Genomic DNA, 19,756 nt, shown 5'->3' on the forward strand with positions numbered 1-19,756 from the left:
CCTGCAGTGGCGGGAGCCTCGTGCACTGGGTACACCCTTTTTTTCAGTACCACTTTCTGTCTTCTTTTACCCCTTTACCCTATCCACTAAAGTGGTAAAGAAGGGCTCTTTGGATTCTTATTTTCTTTCGTAATTGGAAAAATAGTGGGTGGGGAGAAGAGAGACAAAATCAGCTGGAACTATCGGGTTTTATGAGGAAAGAAGATGTGCCCATTGAGCCTTGAGGATGTTATTAACTTTTGCTCTGATTTTTGTTCAAGTAAAATTGCAAAAGTAGCCTTTATTGAAGTTGCTTGCATGAAAGACATTTTGAAGACACCGATGGAAAATGGGTTGAGAGGAAAGTTCCTCTAATTTTTTAAATATTTTTTGTCTAGACCTTTAATGTTCTATTTTTTATATTTTTCTCACAAAATCCTAATAATGGAGATGATGATGATGATGATGATGATAATAGTAATACTTAGCTAAACATAACTAACCTGCAATGTATTTGCGCACTAAACAGCAAAGGTGATCCATTCCATCCAATAAGAACCCTACTGTAGGATCATTTGGATCCTGCAACCAAAACCAAACTAGTTAAATTCAAGCAATTGATCAGCTGTTTGATACCAAAAAAAAAAAAATCCTGAGCAATTTTGTTGTTATCCAAGTTAACTGATAATAAAAAGAAAGAACATGGCTTACTATCTCAACTGGGACCATCCTGACAGATTTAGATTTTGATGATCCAATTCCAACATGTTGAAAATACCAAATGACCTCAGATTGAGCTAAAGCCAATGCAGAAAATACCATCTGCAAATTCACAAAATCACTACATAACTTGTAGATGAATATGTCAAGAAAGCATTGTTCAAAATTGTTATAGGAACTTGACTGGAATTGAAGTTTTAGTTCTTCCGCATGCTTTGGAAATATAGATTTTGTTTCCCTTAATAGCAAAGGGCAACTACTACGCATACGGCCAAATGTTTTTACTGGGAAAAGAATGTGAACAGTACTCCATGCAGATTGTGGATCATATCAAACAACATAATCAAGTCAACTCTAAGATGGAGTAAAAGCTCCAAAATCCAGATTGAAGATAAATAACAGTTGGCAATTTTTGGAAACTTCCAAAGTAGTTTCTTTGAATTTTGCTTTTCAATTTTTTTCTGTTCTTTTTTTTTCCCAAAAAAAAAAAGTTGCTTAGATCATGTTGACAAAGAACAGTGCATCATCACTGAGAAACACAGATTTAAGTTGTCATTTGTGTATCTTGGCTGGAAAATAGGAATAACAAACTTTAAAAAAGGTAGAAAGAAAACAATATTTTGGTGCCTCAAACTCAATTGTTGTCGCATGGCATATTAACTGGGTCAATCTAGACTAAATGGGAAGAGGACACCATAATACATCACATATTCACATGTCAAATTGGGCCCCTACATGAAACCATATGGCCCACCAAGTATTGCACCTTTCCCGTTGTAGTTTCAATAATCCAAATTCTTCCAAAGATTTGTGGTTTAAACCGTTTTTCTTGACTTCAATTTGACAAGTGATGGAGTCTGTTTTACTCAAATTTGGCAATGAGCAGGGGCACTTGTGCAGGTTTACCCAAACCCACCTGACCCCAACCCCAAGAAAAAAACCCAAGGTTGGGCTGAAATTTTTATCCTTGAGTTGGGCTTGGACTGAAACACAAAAACTGAGGTTGGGCTGAAATTTTATCCTTGGTTTGGGCTTGGGTTGAAACACAAAACCCGAGGTTGGGTTGGTTTGGCTTTGGGTAGAGGAGGCCTTTGGTAGCAAGAAACCCACCGATCTCGAGCTCAAAGAAAACCCGAGCCTTTCATGTATGGGAAAAATATATAAATGTTTACATACATGTAAATGTGCCTCTTGTATTGCCATACTCTGTAATGAATTTTATTAAAATTGAGAAACCTACGCAAGCCTGACCCAATCCATGAAAACCCAAGCCTAGGTATGGGCTTAAATAATTTTGATTGGGTTGGGTTTGGGATCAACAATCCCAACCCAAGCCCAGGTCGGGCTTTGGCTGGGCTTGATTTCCCATACCTGAGGTTGGGCTCAGGCCACCCTTCCAGCCTGATACCCATCCCTAGCTAGGAAGCTCCAATCTGGAAGAGTTGACTTTCTATTGATGCCTTCCCACCAACAGGATCGGCATATGGTCCAAAGCAAGCTTTAGCAGTTACCTCCTACTAAGATAAAAGGGCATACCCCGTGCACAAGGCTCCCACTACTGTGGGGTCTGGGGAGGGTCATATTGTACACAGCCTTACCCTTGCTTTCGTAGAGAGGCTGTTTCCAGACTCGAACCCGTGACCACTTGATCACAATGGCGCAACCTTTACCTCTTGCTAAAATCTACAATATTATTCCTAGTTAGGAAGAATTTTGTTGGAATATGTAATCCAAAATACCGTGGGGGTATTTTGGTCCTTTTAGGGTAGTTTAATTCCTATGTTATTAGGTTTAAGTCACTGCTCTTATAGAGACAGTTAGTTAGGGGTAGTTATGTCTACAGTCGGTTATGTGGTTTTAGTCCCACATTGCCTATTTCAGTCCCTTTGTATTTTCCCCTCTATTATAAATAGAGGGGCTTACCTATCAATGAATACAAGTTATTATTTTCTCTCATTCTCTCTTTTCTAACCCACGATTCTTCCAACATGGTATCAGAGCAGGTCTGATCTAGGTTAGAAAGAAAGGAAAAACCCACCGTCTTCTCTTCAATCAACTTCTCCCTTCTTCTCTCTTTCTCGGCTTCTCCTTCTTCTGGTTTTCTTCTTCTCATCCTTGTAAGGGTGCAGCACTAATGAGGTAAAAACCTTAACCAATGATTTAGTTGCTGCCCTCCTCCGTTCAATCTCTTTTTTCAATTAAAATTCTGCTGGAACCATCTTTGCGAATTGGAGCTTTCCAGAATTTTTTGGAGATCAACTTCCTATCACTATTGAAGGTTGACCTTCCACCATTGGAGCTCCCTTTGCTCTCTTTTCCAGCACCTTCCTACCCTATTTAAATGACATCCTTCCTTTTTTTTCTATTTCTCCATCATTCATTAACCTTTCCAGCCCCTACCCAAATCGATCTCAACTTGTCAGGGTTTTGAAGGACTCCAATCGATTTTAGGGTTTCCCTTTTTAGATGCAGCTGATTTTTTGGGGGTGATTCCCTACTACTACAAACCCTACTCGACCTAAGTTTGGACCCTTTCTGATGGCTGGATTTGTTTCTACAGCAAAAACTTTCTTAACCTGCTAATTTGGTTACCTGCTAAAAAACCCTGACAATACCCTAACTCCAATCGAAATTAGGGTTACAGGTTTTAGCTTTTGCTGATTTTTGGAGGGCTGATTACTTCCATTACTAGGACCACTCGACCTCAATCTTGCACCTATCCAAGTTTTCTAGAAGACCCCTCCCTAATCGATCTCTATTTTTCAGGGTTTTCCAAAACCCTGACATTAATCAATTTTTTGGGTTAGGGTTACCTGCTGCTTCTGGAGTTTTTGGAGGTATTTCTACCATCAAGAGAGGCAATCTACTTCAATTATTCATGGCTTAAAGAAGTATTTTACCTAAGATAGCTGCTGCCCTATTTTTTCTGCACTTTTTGGTGTTTCTCCCACTTGAAGATCAAGTCTCAAATCCTACAAGAGATTAGGTGTTCGTATTGGAGATCCATTCCAGCAGCTGTGGACAGCATCTATGCCAAGAAATCATCACACTTTGATAAGCATCAACAGATTTTTGAAGTCCCCTTCCCCTAATTGATCTCAATTTCAGGGTTTTCCAAAACCCTAACAAAAATCGATTTTAGGGTTAGGGCTGTCCTATCAAGTTAATTTTTTGAGGGGAGTCTTATACATACCAAAGGAGTTCTCAACCCAAGGTTCAGCATCATTCATGGATTTATTTTGAAAAAATTCAGGTTCACTCTTATGGCTCGATTTCATCAACTATCAACCTATTTTTTTTCTAGTTCCTATGTGGCTGGCTGCTTCAAATACCTATGGATCTGTCGGGTCATTTATCTTATATTTGTTGGTTCTATTGAGCTTTACTACATACCTTGCTGGTTCTATTGATTGCTTTCTGTAAGCATGACTGGTTGACATGTTACTGCTACCTTTATGAGGACTACTGCTGCCCTATTATTGAGACTGAGTATCCTACTATTGGAGATCGAATTTCTTTCATTATTGAAGACTCGAATCTACTACCCTGGAGATCAGCTTATTTGGGATTACAACAGTGTGTTCCATGGTTATTGGTTGCAACTACGAACCTATTCATTTATGTGAAGCTTTTCTGGTTCATATCCGGCTTACTTTGGAGCTTAATCCTACCATTGTTCACTAATTCAAGTCTGATCCAAGTTTTTTTGTTGAAGCTTCTTACATCAATTGCTGTCCAGATATCTTCGTCAGTCCTATTTCGCATGTGGGAGTTTATAAATTAGAGTTTTGCATACTTGTTCTTCCTTGTTTGAAGATTGATCAAGCCTTGAAGATTGGAGCTTTCCTTACTTCAAATCAGATCTGTATAATTATCAGATTTGAATATTGGAGTTAGAAGTTTCTTCCCTGCAGGAGTTTCCATCAGAAGTGTTTGTTTGATCGTTTGAAGATGGTCGAAAATTTATATGTTGAATTGTTTTACTCCGTAATTCATTATCCCACTGCTCTTTTCACTTCACCACCTCCAAAAACATACCTTTGGCATATACCCAAAACCACTTTGGATGATAATGGTATTCTCTACTTTGCCATTTCTTCCTTTTCCATTACCCTTAGCACCTATCGGAATATTCTGGAATATTATCCTTTTGCACTATCTCATTCATCATCTCTGTTATGTCCACGTGTACTACTACACGTGAGGGGGAGATTATGTACAGTACACCTGTAGACATTGTAGAAGCAGAACTTGCAAGAACATTTGGTGCAAAACATAGAAGATCAGAGTTTCCACCATTGCCATTGGGTATCTCCTTTGTTATTGGGTTGAGTTTGCCGTAAGGGGGAGATTGAAGTATTAAAGTATTGAAGATATTTGGTTATTGCTTGCCTATATGAGGTTCTACAGTTGGGTTGATCATTTCTGCTGCCTAATTTATTTGTTTCCGCTGCTTGCTGCCCTAGTTGCTTATCTTCAAGATTATCAATCAGAGATTCATCACTGGACAGCTGTTAAAGATTGGTGAAAGTTTGCTGATCAAGTGTGCCCAGGTTTTGTTTTAAAGACCTATTTTTTTCAAGTTCTTGAAGGTTTATTTGGGAGCTGCATTCGTCTTGGAGCTAGATTCTGCTGCAACTTAGTTTTTTCCCTTTTTTGTTCAAGTTGGGCATTAGTGTCTTATATGTGCCAACTCGAGGGGGAGTGTTAGCATTATTATGGAATTCTTTTCTTATTAGTTCAAGCTGGATCTTCTTTCTTTACTTATTTGTATAATCCAGCTTGAGGGGGAGTGTTGGAATATGTAATCCAGAATATCGGGGGGTATTCTGGTCCTTTTGGGGTAGTTTAATTCCTATGTTATTAGGTTTAAGTCACTACTCTTATAGAGACAGTTAGTTAGGGGTAGTTATGTCTACAGTCGGCTATGTGGGTTTTAGTCTCACATCGCCTATTTCAGTCTCTTTGCATTTTCCCATCTATTATAAATAGAGGGACTTACCTATCAATGAATACAAGTTATTATTTTCTCTTATTCTTTCTTTTCTAACCCACTATTCTTCCAACAAATTTCTTCCCTCAAATTTGATCATGTCTGAAGAGGGTCATATTGTACGCAACCTTACCCCTACTTTCGCAGAGAGGCTGTTTCCAGACTCGAACCCGTGACCACTTGGTCACAATGGCGCAACCTTTACCTCCTACTAAGATCTGCAATATTATTCCCAGTTGGGAAAAATTTCTTCCCTCAAATCTGATCATATCTGATTTTTATGTTTCTACCTAACTACCTATAGAATATGAAGGTATACCACCATAAAAAGTTTCCGACACATGGTAACATTACCCTTAAACCATAGTTACTGAAGTTCTGAAGTCAATGTGCAGATCCAAGCATAGTGGTCAATGCCTCGATTGTGACCTTGACTTTTTCCCTCCTCCAACACATAGGATCGCCTAGAATGTTATCCCTTAGGCCAATTATTTTCCATCTAGAGGGGAGGAATGGCATGGCAAACCATGGAAGAAGGTGTGGGAAGTGTCAAAATTTTGTGTTTTTGCCGTTCAATGTCCTAACTGAGTTTCTGATCAATTTACACTTGTCTTTTTTAATTTTTCTTTTATCTTTTCTCGTTTGTGTTAACAAAACAGGTTTGTGGAATAATGCTTGAATGATCAATGAGATCAGTCAAGCTCTCTATTTATAATAATAATAAAAGAGATTACAAGAGGAAATACTATTCACGATACTGTTCACGACACTGTTCACGTGAACAGTGTCACAGCCCTAATTACATTTCTACCCTTGCTCAGAAATACATAAATAAAAAATAAATAAAACACCCAAAAGACCAGAATACCATGGGGGTATTCTGGTGTACATAATTTAACACTTCCCCTCAAGTTGGTGCACATATATCAATCATGCCCAACTTGACTAGAATGGGATGGAATTTCCCAGATAATCCCTTAGTGAAGATATCAGCAACCTGATCAGCAGACTTCACAAAGGGAACACAAATCAACCCTTCTTCCAGCTTTTCCTTGATGAATGTCTGTCCACTTCAACATGTTTAGTGCGATCATGCTGTACCGGGTTGTGTGCAATGCTGATTGCAGCTTTGTTAACACAGTACAACATCATGGGAAGATGAACAGGAACACCAAGATCTTGTAGCAAGCCTTTCAACCAAAGTAACTCACAAATGCCTTGTGCCATAGCCCGAAACTCGGCTTCAGCACTAGAACGAGCCACCACATTCTGCTTCTTGCTACGCCAATTGACCAAATTGCCACCTACAAAAGAACAGTACCCAGAGATAGACTTCCGATCTGCAGAACCACCCCAGTCAGCATCGGTATACGCCTTTACCCGTAGGTTACCATTAGGAGACAGAAGAATGCCTTTTCCAGGAGCTGACTTCAAGTAGTGGAGAATCCGAAGAACAGCCTCCATGTGAGAAGAATAGGGATCATGCATGAACTGACTCACAGTACTCACAGCAACAGCAATATCTGGACGAGTGTGTGAGAGATAAATCAGCTTTCCCACTAGGCGTTGGTACCGGCCTTTATCAACAGGTTCACCCTCCTTTTCTTTAAGACGAACAGTAGCCTCCATAGGAGTATCTGAAGGGTGACATCCTAACAGACCAGTTTCAGCCAACAAGTCTAGGACATACTTCCTTTGGGAGAGAAAGATGCATTTAGAAGATCTGGCAACCTCAATCCCAAGAAAGTACCGTAGCGGCCCTAGATCTTTAATCTCGAATTCCTGCCCAAGAAACCTCTTCAACCGGCTGATCTCATCCCCATCATTGCCTGTAACCACAATGTCATCCACATACACTGTAAGAACAGTGAGCTTCTCACCAGCCCGCTTTATAAAGAGAGTATGATCAGCATTACTTTGTTTGTAGCCAATAGATGTCATTGCCTTGTGGAACCGACCAAACCATGCTCGAGGTGACTGCTTCAGCCCATACAATGCTCGCTTCAATTTGCACACCATGCCTTCATTATTGTCAAAAGAAAAACCTGGTGGAATATCCATGTATACCTCCTCACAAAGTTCCCCATTTAGGAAGGCATTCTTCACATCCAACTGTTGGAGATCCCATCCAAGATTAACTGCACACGATAATAAAACCCGAACTGTACTCAATTTTGCAACAGGTGCAAAAGTCTCCTGATAGTCAATCCCATATGTTTGGGTGAAGCCCTTTGCAACCAAACGTGCCTTATACCGATCCATAGACCCATCAATCTTTTGTTTGACCACAAACACCCACTTACATCCCACTGGTTTTTTTCCTGGAGGGAGGGTTACAAGATCCCAAGTGTTGTTTTTTTCTAAAGCTCTCATTTCTTCCAACATAGCTGCCTTCCACTTTCCATCTGTATATGCTTCCTGCCAGTTTTTAGGAATAGGAACAGAAGAAAGAGAGGACACAAATGCACGAAAAGATGGAGAAAGAGAACTATAAGAAACAAAGCGAGAAATGGGATGCAGGGTGCAAGTCCTAGTACCTTTTTGATGAGCAATAGGTAGATCGGAAGGAGAGGTCTCACCACAAGGAGGAGGAGGATCTGACTCCTGGGTTGGCAATTGGATAGGTATTGGTGCCACAGTGGATTGATGCTGCCCTCTGTTGGAGTGTCTCTTGTAGGTGATGATATTAGAGTTGTCAATTTTCTTCTGAAATTCACTGATGGTTCTTTGGACTGGAGTCAACTCCCCCTGACAATGATCATTACTACCATTATTTCCTACATACTCCCCCTGTAAAGGAGTCCCTACAGATGAAGGGACAGCAGCCAAAGAAGGCTGGGCAGCAGCCAAAGGAGGAATTTCAAGGGGAGGAAACACAAGCACATCTTCACTGGAACCAGAATTCTCCCCCTGAAGATGTGTAGACTGATAATAGGCAAGACTTTCATGAAAGACCACATCCATACTGACCAAAGTACGACGAGAAGGAGGGTGGTAACACTTATAACCTTTCTGGGTTGGAGAATAACCCAAAAAAATACACCTTAACCCACAAGGGTCAAATTTGCCATGAGGTTTAGTGTCTCTGGCATAACACACACAACCGAAAACTTTGGGAGGAACCACAAAGGTGGAATTCCCATGTAAAATATCGGCCGGACTGCGGGAGTCAAGAACACGGGAAGGCAACCGATTAATAAGATAGGTTGCAGTAAGAATAGCATCCCCCCAATATTGGGAGGGAACATGGCACGAAAACATCAACGCCTTGGCCACTTCCAACAAGTGTCGGTTCTTCCTTTCAGCCACACCATTTTGGGCTGGGGTATCAACACAACTTGTCTGATGAACAATCCCATTATCAGCAAGGTATTTCTGAAATTGAGTCTCTGTATACTCAGTCCCATTATCACTTCTCAAGACTTTGAGAGTAGCATTGAACTGAGTTTTGACCATGTTATGGAAATGCTGAAAACAAGAAAAAACTTGACTTTTGGTGTGTAAAAGATAAACCCATGTGTGTCTAGAATGACAATCAATAAAAGAGACAAACCAACGGTGACCAGAAACCGAAGTCTTACGACTGGGGCCCCAAACATCAGAATGTACTAAGTGAAAAAGTGAAGAACTCCTTTTATGAGAAATAGAATAAGTTGAACGTGTCTGTTTGGCCAGAACACAAGCCTCACAAAAGAAATCGGTCTTATCACAATGTTTGACCAAAGTGGGAAATAAAGATGTTAAGATGCTTAAGGGGGGGTGACCTAATCTAGAGTGCCACTGATAAATTTCAGAAGATACTAAGGAATTCTGATGTAGTGGTAGTAATGGAGGTGGAGTGAGACGTCCATCGTCAAGCAGGTATAGGCCACCATGCACTTTACCCAATCCAATCGTTTTCCCAGAGTCCAGATCCTGAAAAACTCAATGGGAAGGAAAAAAGGTTACTTTGCAGTTAAGATCACGAGTTATACTACTAATAGAAAGAAGGTTAGTAGTAAAATTTGGAATATGTAAAACATTGGACAAAGGAAGGGAAGGAGTGCAGTTAATGATTCCTTTTCCAGAAATGGAGGAAAGGGAACCATCAGCCACCTTGACTTTGTCTTTCCCAGAGGTAGGAGAATAACGATGGAAGAGGCTAGAGGACTCGGTCATGTGATCTGTAGCTCCAGAATCAATGATCCAAGGATGGGAAGCTACAGAGGCACAATGACCACCAAACGAAATACCTGACTGAGCAAAGTGTGAACCTGAAGGAGTAGACGAAGTGGCAGTAGCTGGTGTAGTAGAGGCAGTAGCAGTGGAAGACTTTAGCACACGTAGGAATGCCTGTAAATCCTCCTGAGATAGGCCAGTGTCAGTAGTAGGGGCTGCGGTGACGGACTCGAGTGATTGGCCTTGGTTTTGGTTTCCGCTTGGCAGCCCGTTTAGCCTGAAAGTCAACAGGCTTCCCATGAAGTTTCCAACATTTGTCCTTGGTGTGACAAGGCTTATGACAATGCTCACAAGTAATAGTGTCGATAGTAGTACCACCTACAGAGAGAGTGCCAATTGGTGTAGAAGGAGGCGGTACAGTAGTCTGAAGGGCTGATCTGTCAGGGACAGCAGGGTCCAACATAGTAGCTTGGCGATTTTCTTTAGAGGAGACCAAGGCATAAGACTGCTCAAGTTTAGGAAAAGGGGAATGGCCCAACACTTGAACACGAATTGGGTCATACTCAACATTCAACCCAGCCAAGAAGTCATAGACCCTGATTTTATCCACATGTTTCTTACAGGCAGCCAGATTAGTAGCATTATCAGGTTGGTAATCAGAGAAGTGGTCCAACTGTTGCCAAAGGTTGCGCAGAGTAGCATAATATTTAGAGACTGTTAAGTCCCCTGAGTAGTATGAAGAACCTTCTTCCTGAGTTCATAGACCTGTGCATCATTACCAAGCTATCCGTACGTTTCCTTACAGGCTGACCAAACCTGAGAAGCTATATCAAAAAGGAGGAACCCATGTGCAATGTCCGAAGTCATAGAACCAATCAAATAAGACATGAGAACACCATTGTTGGCAAGCCAGCGAGTCAGGGCAGCACCTGGGGCAGCAGGCATGGGAACAGTGCCATCAATGTGGCCAGTGAGACCACGGCCAGCAATAGCAAAAGAGGCTGACCGAGACCACAATAGGTAGTTGCTGCCATCAAGTTTGATGGGATTGGGCTGAAAAGTATGATAATCTGATTTTTCATATCCAGGTTGATTAGAAGTTGCAGTGGAATCAGCAGAGTCACCCATAGTTGCAACAAGGCTGTGGAGAATGAAAAACCAGCAATTACACCAAACCAAGAGCTGAAATCAAGGTCGAGTGGGCCAATATGAAGGGCAAAACAGCTCCCAAAAAATCAGCAGCAGCAGAGAGATCCCTTCCACAGAGATCGACAATGTCAAGGTTTTAGAAGAGAACCCGAAATTGGAGATCGATGTGGTGATGGGGATCCAAAAAAAATTGACGAAGAAGCTTGATCGAATCTGTCCAGGAACCTGTAGAGGATGTCCTTGATGAAGAGAAGAAGCTCCAATAAAAAAACAGCAACAAACAGCCCAATTCCCAAAAATCGATAATGATCAGGGTTTTATAAAACCCTAAAAAAGAGGAATCGATTGGGAGAAGGGGTCTTCAACAACCAAAAAAGGCTTGAGGGCAGCTGGTCCAGATCGCAGATGAGTGTCCAATATGCAGAAAACCAGCCTTGATCAATGGTAGTGGCTAGGGCTTCAAAATTCTGGAAACTCCAAAAATCGCAAACAGGAACCAGCAGCAATCGAACCAAATAAATTATCTCATAAAGGGGAAAAACAGAGGTGGGAATAGGGTAGCAACTAGATCATATGATCACCTCTGTAGTGCTGCCCTTAGGAAGGGAGGAGAAGCAAAGGGGAAAAAAGGAGAGAAAAGAAATCGAGAGAAGGGGAGGAAAGAAAAAACGATAGGAAGGGGGTGGGTTTTGAAAACTTAGATCAGAGAAATTTTAGCTCTGATGCCATGTTAACAAAACAGGTTTGTGGAATAATGCTTGAATGATCAATGAGATCAGTCAAGCTCTCTATTTATAATAATAATAAAAGAGATTAGGGGGAAACACTATTCACGACACTGTTCACGACACTGTTCACGTGACCAGTGTCACAGCCCAATTACATTTCTACCCTTGCTCATAAATACATAAATAAAAAATAAATAAAACACCCAAAAGACCAGAATACCCCCATGGTATTCTGGTGTACATAATTTAACAGTTTGGTACCACATCTTTCAGACTTGATGGTTTAGCATCATTTTTTATTATTCTTCCACTGTATAGGCTTGTACAGGAGCAAAGTACTTGTACGTTGTAACCATAGATGTCAAGGTGCGACGAGGCATGCCTTGATGTCCAAGACTACTAAACCTGTTATGTTTCAAGGCACCCAAGAACATATGATAGAAGGAAATGTACCTGTAACATGGAAAACAGACTTGGGACATGGAAACATGGAAAATTACATGACATATGGCAAATATAAAGTCATATGATGCTTGTTTTGGGCGTATTGGCCTCACCTTGGTGCCCTGACAACTATGCTTGTTACTAGATGTTATTTTAGTGCAATCTTTGTGTTTGGGAATTTTACCTCCTCATCTCTTCCTCCATTAAATAAAGTTCATGTTATCCATTTAAAAGAACAAATAAGCAAATACTAGAGCTAAACCAGCAAAAAAATGTAGGAGACAACAATGGAAAACTTGTCTCAATCTATTTATTATAAATTTCATTTGTATGTATACTTGTTTAGTATTTATTTTAATAGTCGGAAAGCATATTTCTTCCCCTGATATGCAACAGAAGATACAGGTTTATCAAGAAGAGAAAAGAAGATACAGTTTTCCATTGTAGGAGACAACAATAGAAAACTTGTCTCAATCTCTTTATTATAAAGTTCATTTGTATGTGTACTTGTTTAGTATTTATTATAATAGTTGGAAAGCATATTTCTTCCCCTGATATGCAACAGAAGATACAGGTTTATCAAAAAGAGAAAAGAAGCAAAGACAAAAAGTTGCAGACCCAAAAGTTTTCAACAGCAGATCATATTTGTGATGAGAAAATGGCTTCATGATTCACCAATCGCATTATTTGGAACAGAAAAATGTTTATTTCTCTGTATTTCAATCTCCTATTTCTAATCTCTAGTTCTTAGCATAGATTTGAGTTTTATATATCTAGTTGATAATTTTTAAAAGGGAAAATTACTTGGGACACCCCCTAGACTACTGCCTGTTTTCTTACAATACCCAACTTTTCAAACAATTACTTGACACCCCCTGAAACCTGACGGTGTTAGTCTGCTGTTAGTGTTTAAATGGAAATGTCCATTTTACCCTCACCCCTAACCTCCAGTAAACCATATAAACGCAGGAAAAACCTGCAACTGAAAATCCAAAACCCAGCCTTGAGTGTGAATTTGATTCTCGATCCTTGTCTGCAAAAGAACAAGTAAAAAATTGACTTCCCTTCCTTAAACGATCCTGAAATCGGCAATGGCGCAATCGGCATCGGCGACGATGCCAGAACAACACCATCATTCACCACCGAACGGCCATTGCCAACACCACCGCTGTAACTCAACTCTGCCGTTGTTGGAGTAACACTATCGCCGTAAAAATCAGCCATGACGGATCTGACACTCATCCAAATGCCAAAAAATCCCCAAATCTTCAACCACTTGAAGATTAGGGTTTCTCCTATTTCCACTTTCCAACTGGTTCCTTTCGATCGCTAGATTTAGAAAGATAAACTACAACAGCAAGAGAGAGAAGAGCCGTTGAGTAGTTCGTTGTTTCGCTTTCTTCCTCTGCAACGAATATAAGATACAGATTTTCTGAAGTCTAGAGAGAGAAACGAAATGCTTTTGCTTCTCTCTCTTGTTTCTACTTTAAATTGGCTTCATCTCTGTCTATTGTTTCTATCTCTTTCTAAAATTTGTTTTTTCCTCTCTCCCTCTCTCTCCATTTCTAGAATTAAATTCAAAACCCAGCCTTGAGCTTTGATCTGCCCCCCTGAACCCGATACAGAGCTCCATCTTTCTCCATTTCTGAATTTTGTGGGAGCTAGCAATGAAGACTGAAGACTTCTACACAGATTAAATAGAAAATGTTGTGTTTCCAGGTAGTTATCTTACCCTTATTACCCACCATGTGGTTTTCAGGAAAAAGGAGGAGGAGGAGGGTAAAAGGGTCACTTCACTACCCTTAAAGGGTATTTTAGGTATTTAGGATTTTTCTAATCCATGACATCATCACTAAACGGTGACTAACTAACGGACAGGACCTACTTGAAAGAATGGTAAAATGCAGGAGGTGTTCAAGTAAGGTTTTGAAAAAGAGGGATATTAAGAAAATGGGCAATAGTCTAGGAGGTGTCCAAGCAATTTTCCCTTTGTAAAACTTTTGCTTTTAATTTTTTCTTTGTAGTTTCAGCTTTAAAAATCTTCAAATTATCACACTTACTTCTGACCTCTAACAACATTACGTGTTCTAATAAAGGCACGTAAAATTATACAAGAAATTCAAACCATGCTAGATTGCACATATATCAGATTACAGACCAACTTCAGGTCAGCATATGCAGCAGCTTCATACCTTTCTGCAGCATAACTAGATTCTTGAGCTTTTACTTCTGTCAATGAAATTAGTTTGGAGTCTCAGATTTCTTCCATAATCCGGGGGACAACTCTTTTGACTTTCTAAAAAATAAAAATAAATAGGATGCCTTCTTAAGCAAAGTGGCAAAGCAAGTCTGCCTGAGGACAATGAGTTGATCTATGTCACAAGAAAAGCCATTAATTTCAGTTTTTGTGTCCAAATCAAGCTTGGGAACCTCAAAGTAGAACAAAAAAAATGTATCATTTATGAGAGGCACCTAAAATTGCATACATTTACTGATACTGCCTCCCCACCTTATAGACTCAATTTAAAGACGGGATAAGAATTTCCAATCCAATAATTATAAGGTATACAACTTCACTACAAAGAAAGAACAGAATCCAATACTCAAATGAACTGAGAGTATATCACAAAGCACATGTGAGGATGCCTACAGTTCAGAAGTACCATTTTTTTATGGTTAAGACATACCTGAATGTTGGGAGCTAATAAACTCGGCTGATCAGTGAAAAAGAGAACCATTCTTCCAATTTCTTGTTTCAATAATATTCTCCTCTCACGATGTATGGCATCACAAGATATTAATGCTTGTTCCTGCACCTCACTGCAATTCTCAACCAGTCATCACATACGAAATAACCCAAACACTGCGACATGAATAAAGCCCCCAAAAAAATTCTCTTATTTTGTCATTTACTTGATCAATTAAGTCCTCTCCATTTGCTTCAACAGTCATTATGATGTCAATGCATAAACAATCAACATCATACAAAGAGAGTATCTCGGATACTTCATAGAACTAGCAGAGTTAGTCCAGGGCACCCATAAGTTCCCATATTTTAGGGGACCATTGTTAGGTTTTAGAGTAGATGAAGAAAGGAGAAAAAAGGCTCCAAGAGAGCCAAGAGTTCAAACACGATTTGGGGGTAATGCGTTATGTCTCAAAACAAGAGACTAACATCCTTATATTGAAAAGAATATATAATTACACACAGGCCCTTGGCCTTATACAAATGAAACAAAGAATACATAAAAGAGGGGTTATGTACATATATACCCCTGATACAACTATTCTTAACACTCCCCCTCAAGCTGGGTGGTATATGTCATACATACCCAGCTTGTCTAACATAAAACTAAAGTGATGAGAGCTAAGTCCTTTGGTGAAGATGTCTGTCACTTGATCATTTGTCTTCACAAAAGGAGTACAAATAGTCTTAGATTCTATCTTCTCCTTGATAAAGTGTCTGTCAACCTCAACATGCTTTGTCCGGTCATGTTGAACCGGATTGTGAGCAATACTTATGGCTGCCTTGTTATCGCAATATAGACTCATAGGTTCAGTCGTCTCAAATCCCAATTCTTGAACAAGTTTCTTCAACCACAAGATTTCACACACACCATGAGCCATGGCTCTAAACTCTGCTTCAGCACTTGACCTAGCTACCACAGGTTGCTTCTTACTTCTCTAGGTGACTAAATTTCCCCCAACAAAAGTACAGCATCCGGGGTGGATCATCTATCAGAAATAGACCCGACCCAATCAACATCTGTATATACTTCAATTCTCATGTGACCATTCCTAGAGAAGAGAAGGCCTTTTCTAGGGCATGACTTCAAATACCTGAGGATCCTGTAAACTACATCAAGATGTCCCATCTTGGGTGCATGCATAAACTGACTCACCACTCCAACAGCGTAGATTATGTCAGGTCGGGTGAGGGAAAGATAGATTAGCTTGCCTAGTAATCTCTGATATTTTTCAGCATCCACAAGAGGTTCACCACAATCTTTCCTTAGTTTGTGGTTCTGCTCAATAGGGGAGGAGATTGGTTTACATCCTAAGTAGCATGTTTCTGTATGTAGATCAAGGACAAGCTTCCTTTGGCAAACATTGATCCCTTGCTTGGATCTTGAAACTTCAATCCCTAGAAAATACTTCAATAGACCGAGATCTTTAATCTCAAACTGCCGAGCCAAATAAAGCTTAAGCTTTGAGATTTCAGCTTCACTGTTTCCCGTGACCACAATGTCATCAACATAAACAATGAGAGCCGTAATAGTGCTGCCCTTCCTTTGTATAAACAATGTGTGATCAGCTTGACTTTGAGTATATCCATTTTGTAGGAGGGCTTATCTAAACCTCTCAAACCAAGCCTTAGGAGACTGTTGGAGTTCATAAAGAGCCTTCCTAAGATGACACACTTTCCCATTGTCACCAGTATGCTTGAACCCAGGAGGAGAGTGCATATATACTGTTAGATATATTCTGGACTTTTTTCCCTTTATTTCCCTTTGTTTATTTATTTGTTTTGTATGTGGTTTAGTCCCACATTGCTTATGTACATATTTTTATTCTTTTATTACTCTTATAAATAAAGAGGTGCTTGGGGTGAATTAATCATCCAAGCCTTTCCCTAATTTTAAATCTCTCTACATGGTATTAGAGCAGATTTCGAATTAGGGACCAATAACCTTCGATCTCAGTCCTCTTCTCCCTCTCTCTCGATCTCCTTCCTCTCTCTTTCTCTCGGTCTATTTCCCCTCTCTTTCTTTCTCTCTTTCTCCCTTGTTCTCCATCCCCATATAGGGCAGCACTGATGAGGTGATCATTCGATCCAGTTGCTGCCCCCATTACCTCAGTTATGCACCATAATTCTGCTGCTCGATAGGAACAAGCCAGAATTGCCTGCGATATTGGTTCTTCAGCCTTCTTTTGGAGATTGCTTCTACAACAGAAGAGTCACCTACTATCTTTGAAGACCACAACCTGCTGCAGGATTTTAAATTGGTTCAGTTCTTATCCCACAGATTTGAAGACTTCCCTAAGATCGATTTCACCATTAGAGGGTTTTTTTTCAAAACCCTGACACCTATCAATCTTAGGGTTACTGCTGCCTATTGGACCTGATTTTCTGCAGGTTATTTTCTCCATTATACAGTGTCAATCGACTTCAGTTGCAGCCATTCATCTGCAGTTTTGTCCCTCTCTTTTCCCTTTATCGATTTCCACAATTCAGGGTTTTTTCCAAAACCCTGACAATATCGATATAGGGCTCTTCCTGTGCTGCTGGTTCTACTTTTTGGAGAGGTGATTCAGCCTTTAATTTGAAGATTATATTGGACTTATTTGCTGCCAGTATGGGTGATTCGATCAATTCTTGACTACTTGGATCGAGTCACTTAATGATGGTCACAGAAGACAGACTACCACTGACTTCCCACCAAATCCTATTAAACTTGATGGCTCGAATTATCTCCTATGGTCTAGATCTGCCTCCTTTGCCATTGCCGGCTATGGTCTCACCAGCCATATTAATGGCACTTGTGTTATGCCCATTGAACAAGGACCTGCTCAGGAAAAGTGGCTTGCCAATAATGGTGTTCTCATGTCTTATCTGATAGGATCTATGACTTCAGATTTACAGCATAACTTTCTTCTTCTGGACACTGCCTCCCAGATTTGGGCTGTGTGTAAGGAAACCTATGGGCAGCTTGGCAATGATGCACAAGTATATGAACTTCGGAAGAAGGTCCTTCACACCACTCAGGGAGACCTTTCAGTTTCGAAATACTATGCTACTCTCCACAGTCTGTGGCAACAGTTGGACCATTTTTCTGACTTCCACCCTACTACAGTGGCTGATATTGCGTCCTATAAGAAGCACGTGGACAAGATCAGAGTATATGATTTTTTGGCTGGCTTAAATGTGGAGTATGATCAGATCCGTGTTCAGGTGTTGGGCCATAAGCCTTTTCCCACACTTGAACAATCTTATGCATTGGTGTCATCTGAGGAGAACCGTAGGGCTTGTTGCACCCTCCTATTACTGACAGATCAACTCTCAAGGTTGCTGCCCCTACCACTCCTGCACCTAGTGGCACTGCTTCTCTTGGTGATTCTACTACAGAGACTGTTGTTTGTGAGCACTGTCACAAACCTTATCACACCAAAGAGAAGTGCTGGAAACTTCATGGGAAACTGACTGACTTTGAAGCAAAAAGGGCTGCCAAGACAAAGACAAAGACAAAGACCAAGGCCCATCAGGAGAGATCACATCGCAGCCCCTGCCACGACACTGGTCTATCCCAGGATGATCTACAGTGCACTCCTACGTATGCTAAGGTCTTCCGCTGCTGCTGCCTCTACTACATCAGCTCCTGCCAGTTCTTCTGCTCCTTCAGGTTCACACTTTGCCCGGTCAGGTATTCCATTTGGAGGTCATTGTGCTTTTGTAGCTTCCCATCCTTGGATCATAGATTCTAGAGCTACAGCTCATATGACCGGCTCCTCTAGTTTATTTCACAGATATTCTCCCACTTCCGGGAAAGACAAGGTCAAGGTGGCTGATGGTTCTCTTTCTTCCATATCTGGAAAGGGAATCATCAACTGCACTTCCTCTCTTCCCTTGTCTTCTGTTTTGCACATTCCTAACTTTACTACTAACCTTCTTTCCATTAGTAGTATTACTCATGATCTTAACTGCAAAGTCACTTTCTTTCCTTCTCATTGTGTGTTTCAGGATCTGGACTCTGGGAAGACGATTGGATTGGGTAAAGTGCACGGTGGGCTGTACCTGCTTGATGACGGTCGCTTCTCTCCACCACCATTGCCTTCTCTACCACACCAGAACTCCATGGTCTCTTCTGAACTCTACCAGTGGCACTCTAGGTTAGGTCACCCCCCTTTAGGAATTTTAGCTCATTTATTTCCTAGTTTGGTCACCCTTCGTACTAAGGATGACTTTTTTTGTGAGGCTTGTGTTCTGGCTAAACAAACACGTACAAATTATCCAATTTCTAATAAAAGGAGTTCTTTTTGTTATAATTTGGTGCATTCTGATGTTTGGGGCCCTAGTCGTAAACCATCTATTTCTGGCCATCGTTGGTTTGTCTCTTTCATTGATTGTCATTCTAGGCATACCTGAGTGTATCTTTTGCACACAAAAAATCAAGTTTTTTCATGTTTTCAAAATTTTCATAAAATGATCCAAACTCAGTTCCAGGCCACTCTCAAAGTCTTGAGAAGTGATAATGGAACAGAGTATACAGAATCACAATTTCAAAAATATTTGGCTGATCATGGCATTCTTCATCAAATTAGTTGTGTTGATACCCCTGCCCAGAATGGTGTGGCAGAAAGGAAAAATCGCCACTTGTTAGAGATGGCTAGGGCTTTAATGTTTGCGAGGAATGTCCCATCTCAATATTGGGGGGATGCGGTTCTCACTACAGCCTATCTCATCAATAGGCTGCCTTCTAGGGTTCTTAACTCTCGTAGCTCCTCTGATGTTTTAATGGGACATTCTTCATTTATTGTGCCTCCCAAGGTGTTCGGTTGTGTATGTTATGCTAGGGATACTAGATCT

The 19,756-nt window shown here is 40.5% G+C and overlaps 1 protein-coding gene across 2 annotated transcripts in view; it reads right to left on the reverse strand.

Moving 5' to 3' along the window:
* LOC122638544 (protein NAP1-like) overlaps positions 1 to 19,756 on the reverse strand; it is an 87,728-nt gene that overhangs the window by 18,816 nt on the left and 49,156 nt on the right. For both annotated transcript variants that reach the window (XM_043831383.1, XM_043831382.1), the window contains exons 11-13: positions 14,859 to 14,991; positions 691 to 801; positions 483 to 561 (exon numbers count right to left, since the gene is read on the reverse strand). In XM_043831383.1, coding sequence (XP_043687318.1) covers positions 483 to 561; positions 691 to 801; positions 14,859 to 14,991 — 323 coding nt within the window. The remainder of the gene's footprint in view (positions 1 to 482; positions 562 to 690; positions 802 to 14,858; positions 14,992 to 19,756) is intronic.

Source organism: Telopea speciosissima, chromosome 9 (assembly GCF_018873765.1).
Source record: "Telopea speciosissima isolate NSW1024214 ecotype Mountain lineage chromosome 9, Tspe_v1, whole genome shotgun sequence".
Taxonomy (NCBI): Eukaryota; Viridiplantae; Streptophyta; class Magnoliopsida; order Proteales; family Proteaceae; genus Telopea; species Telopea speciosissima.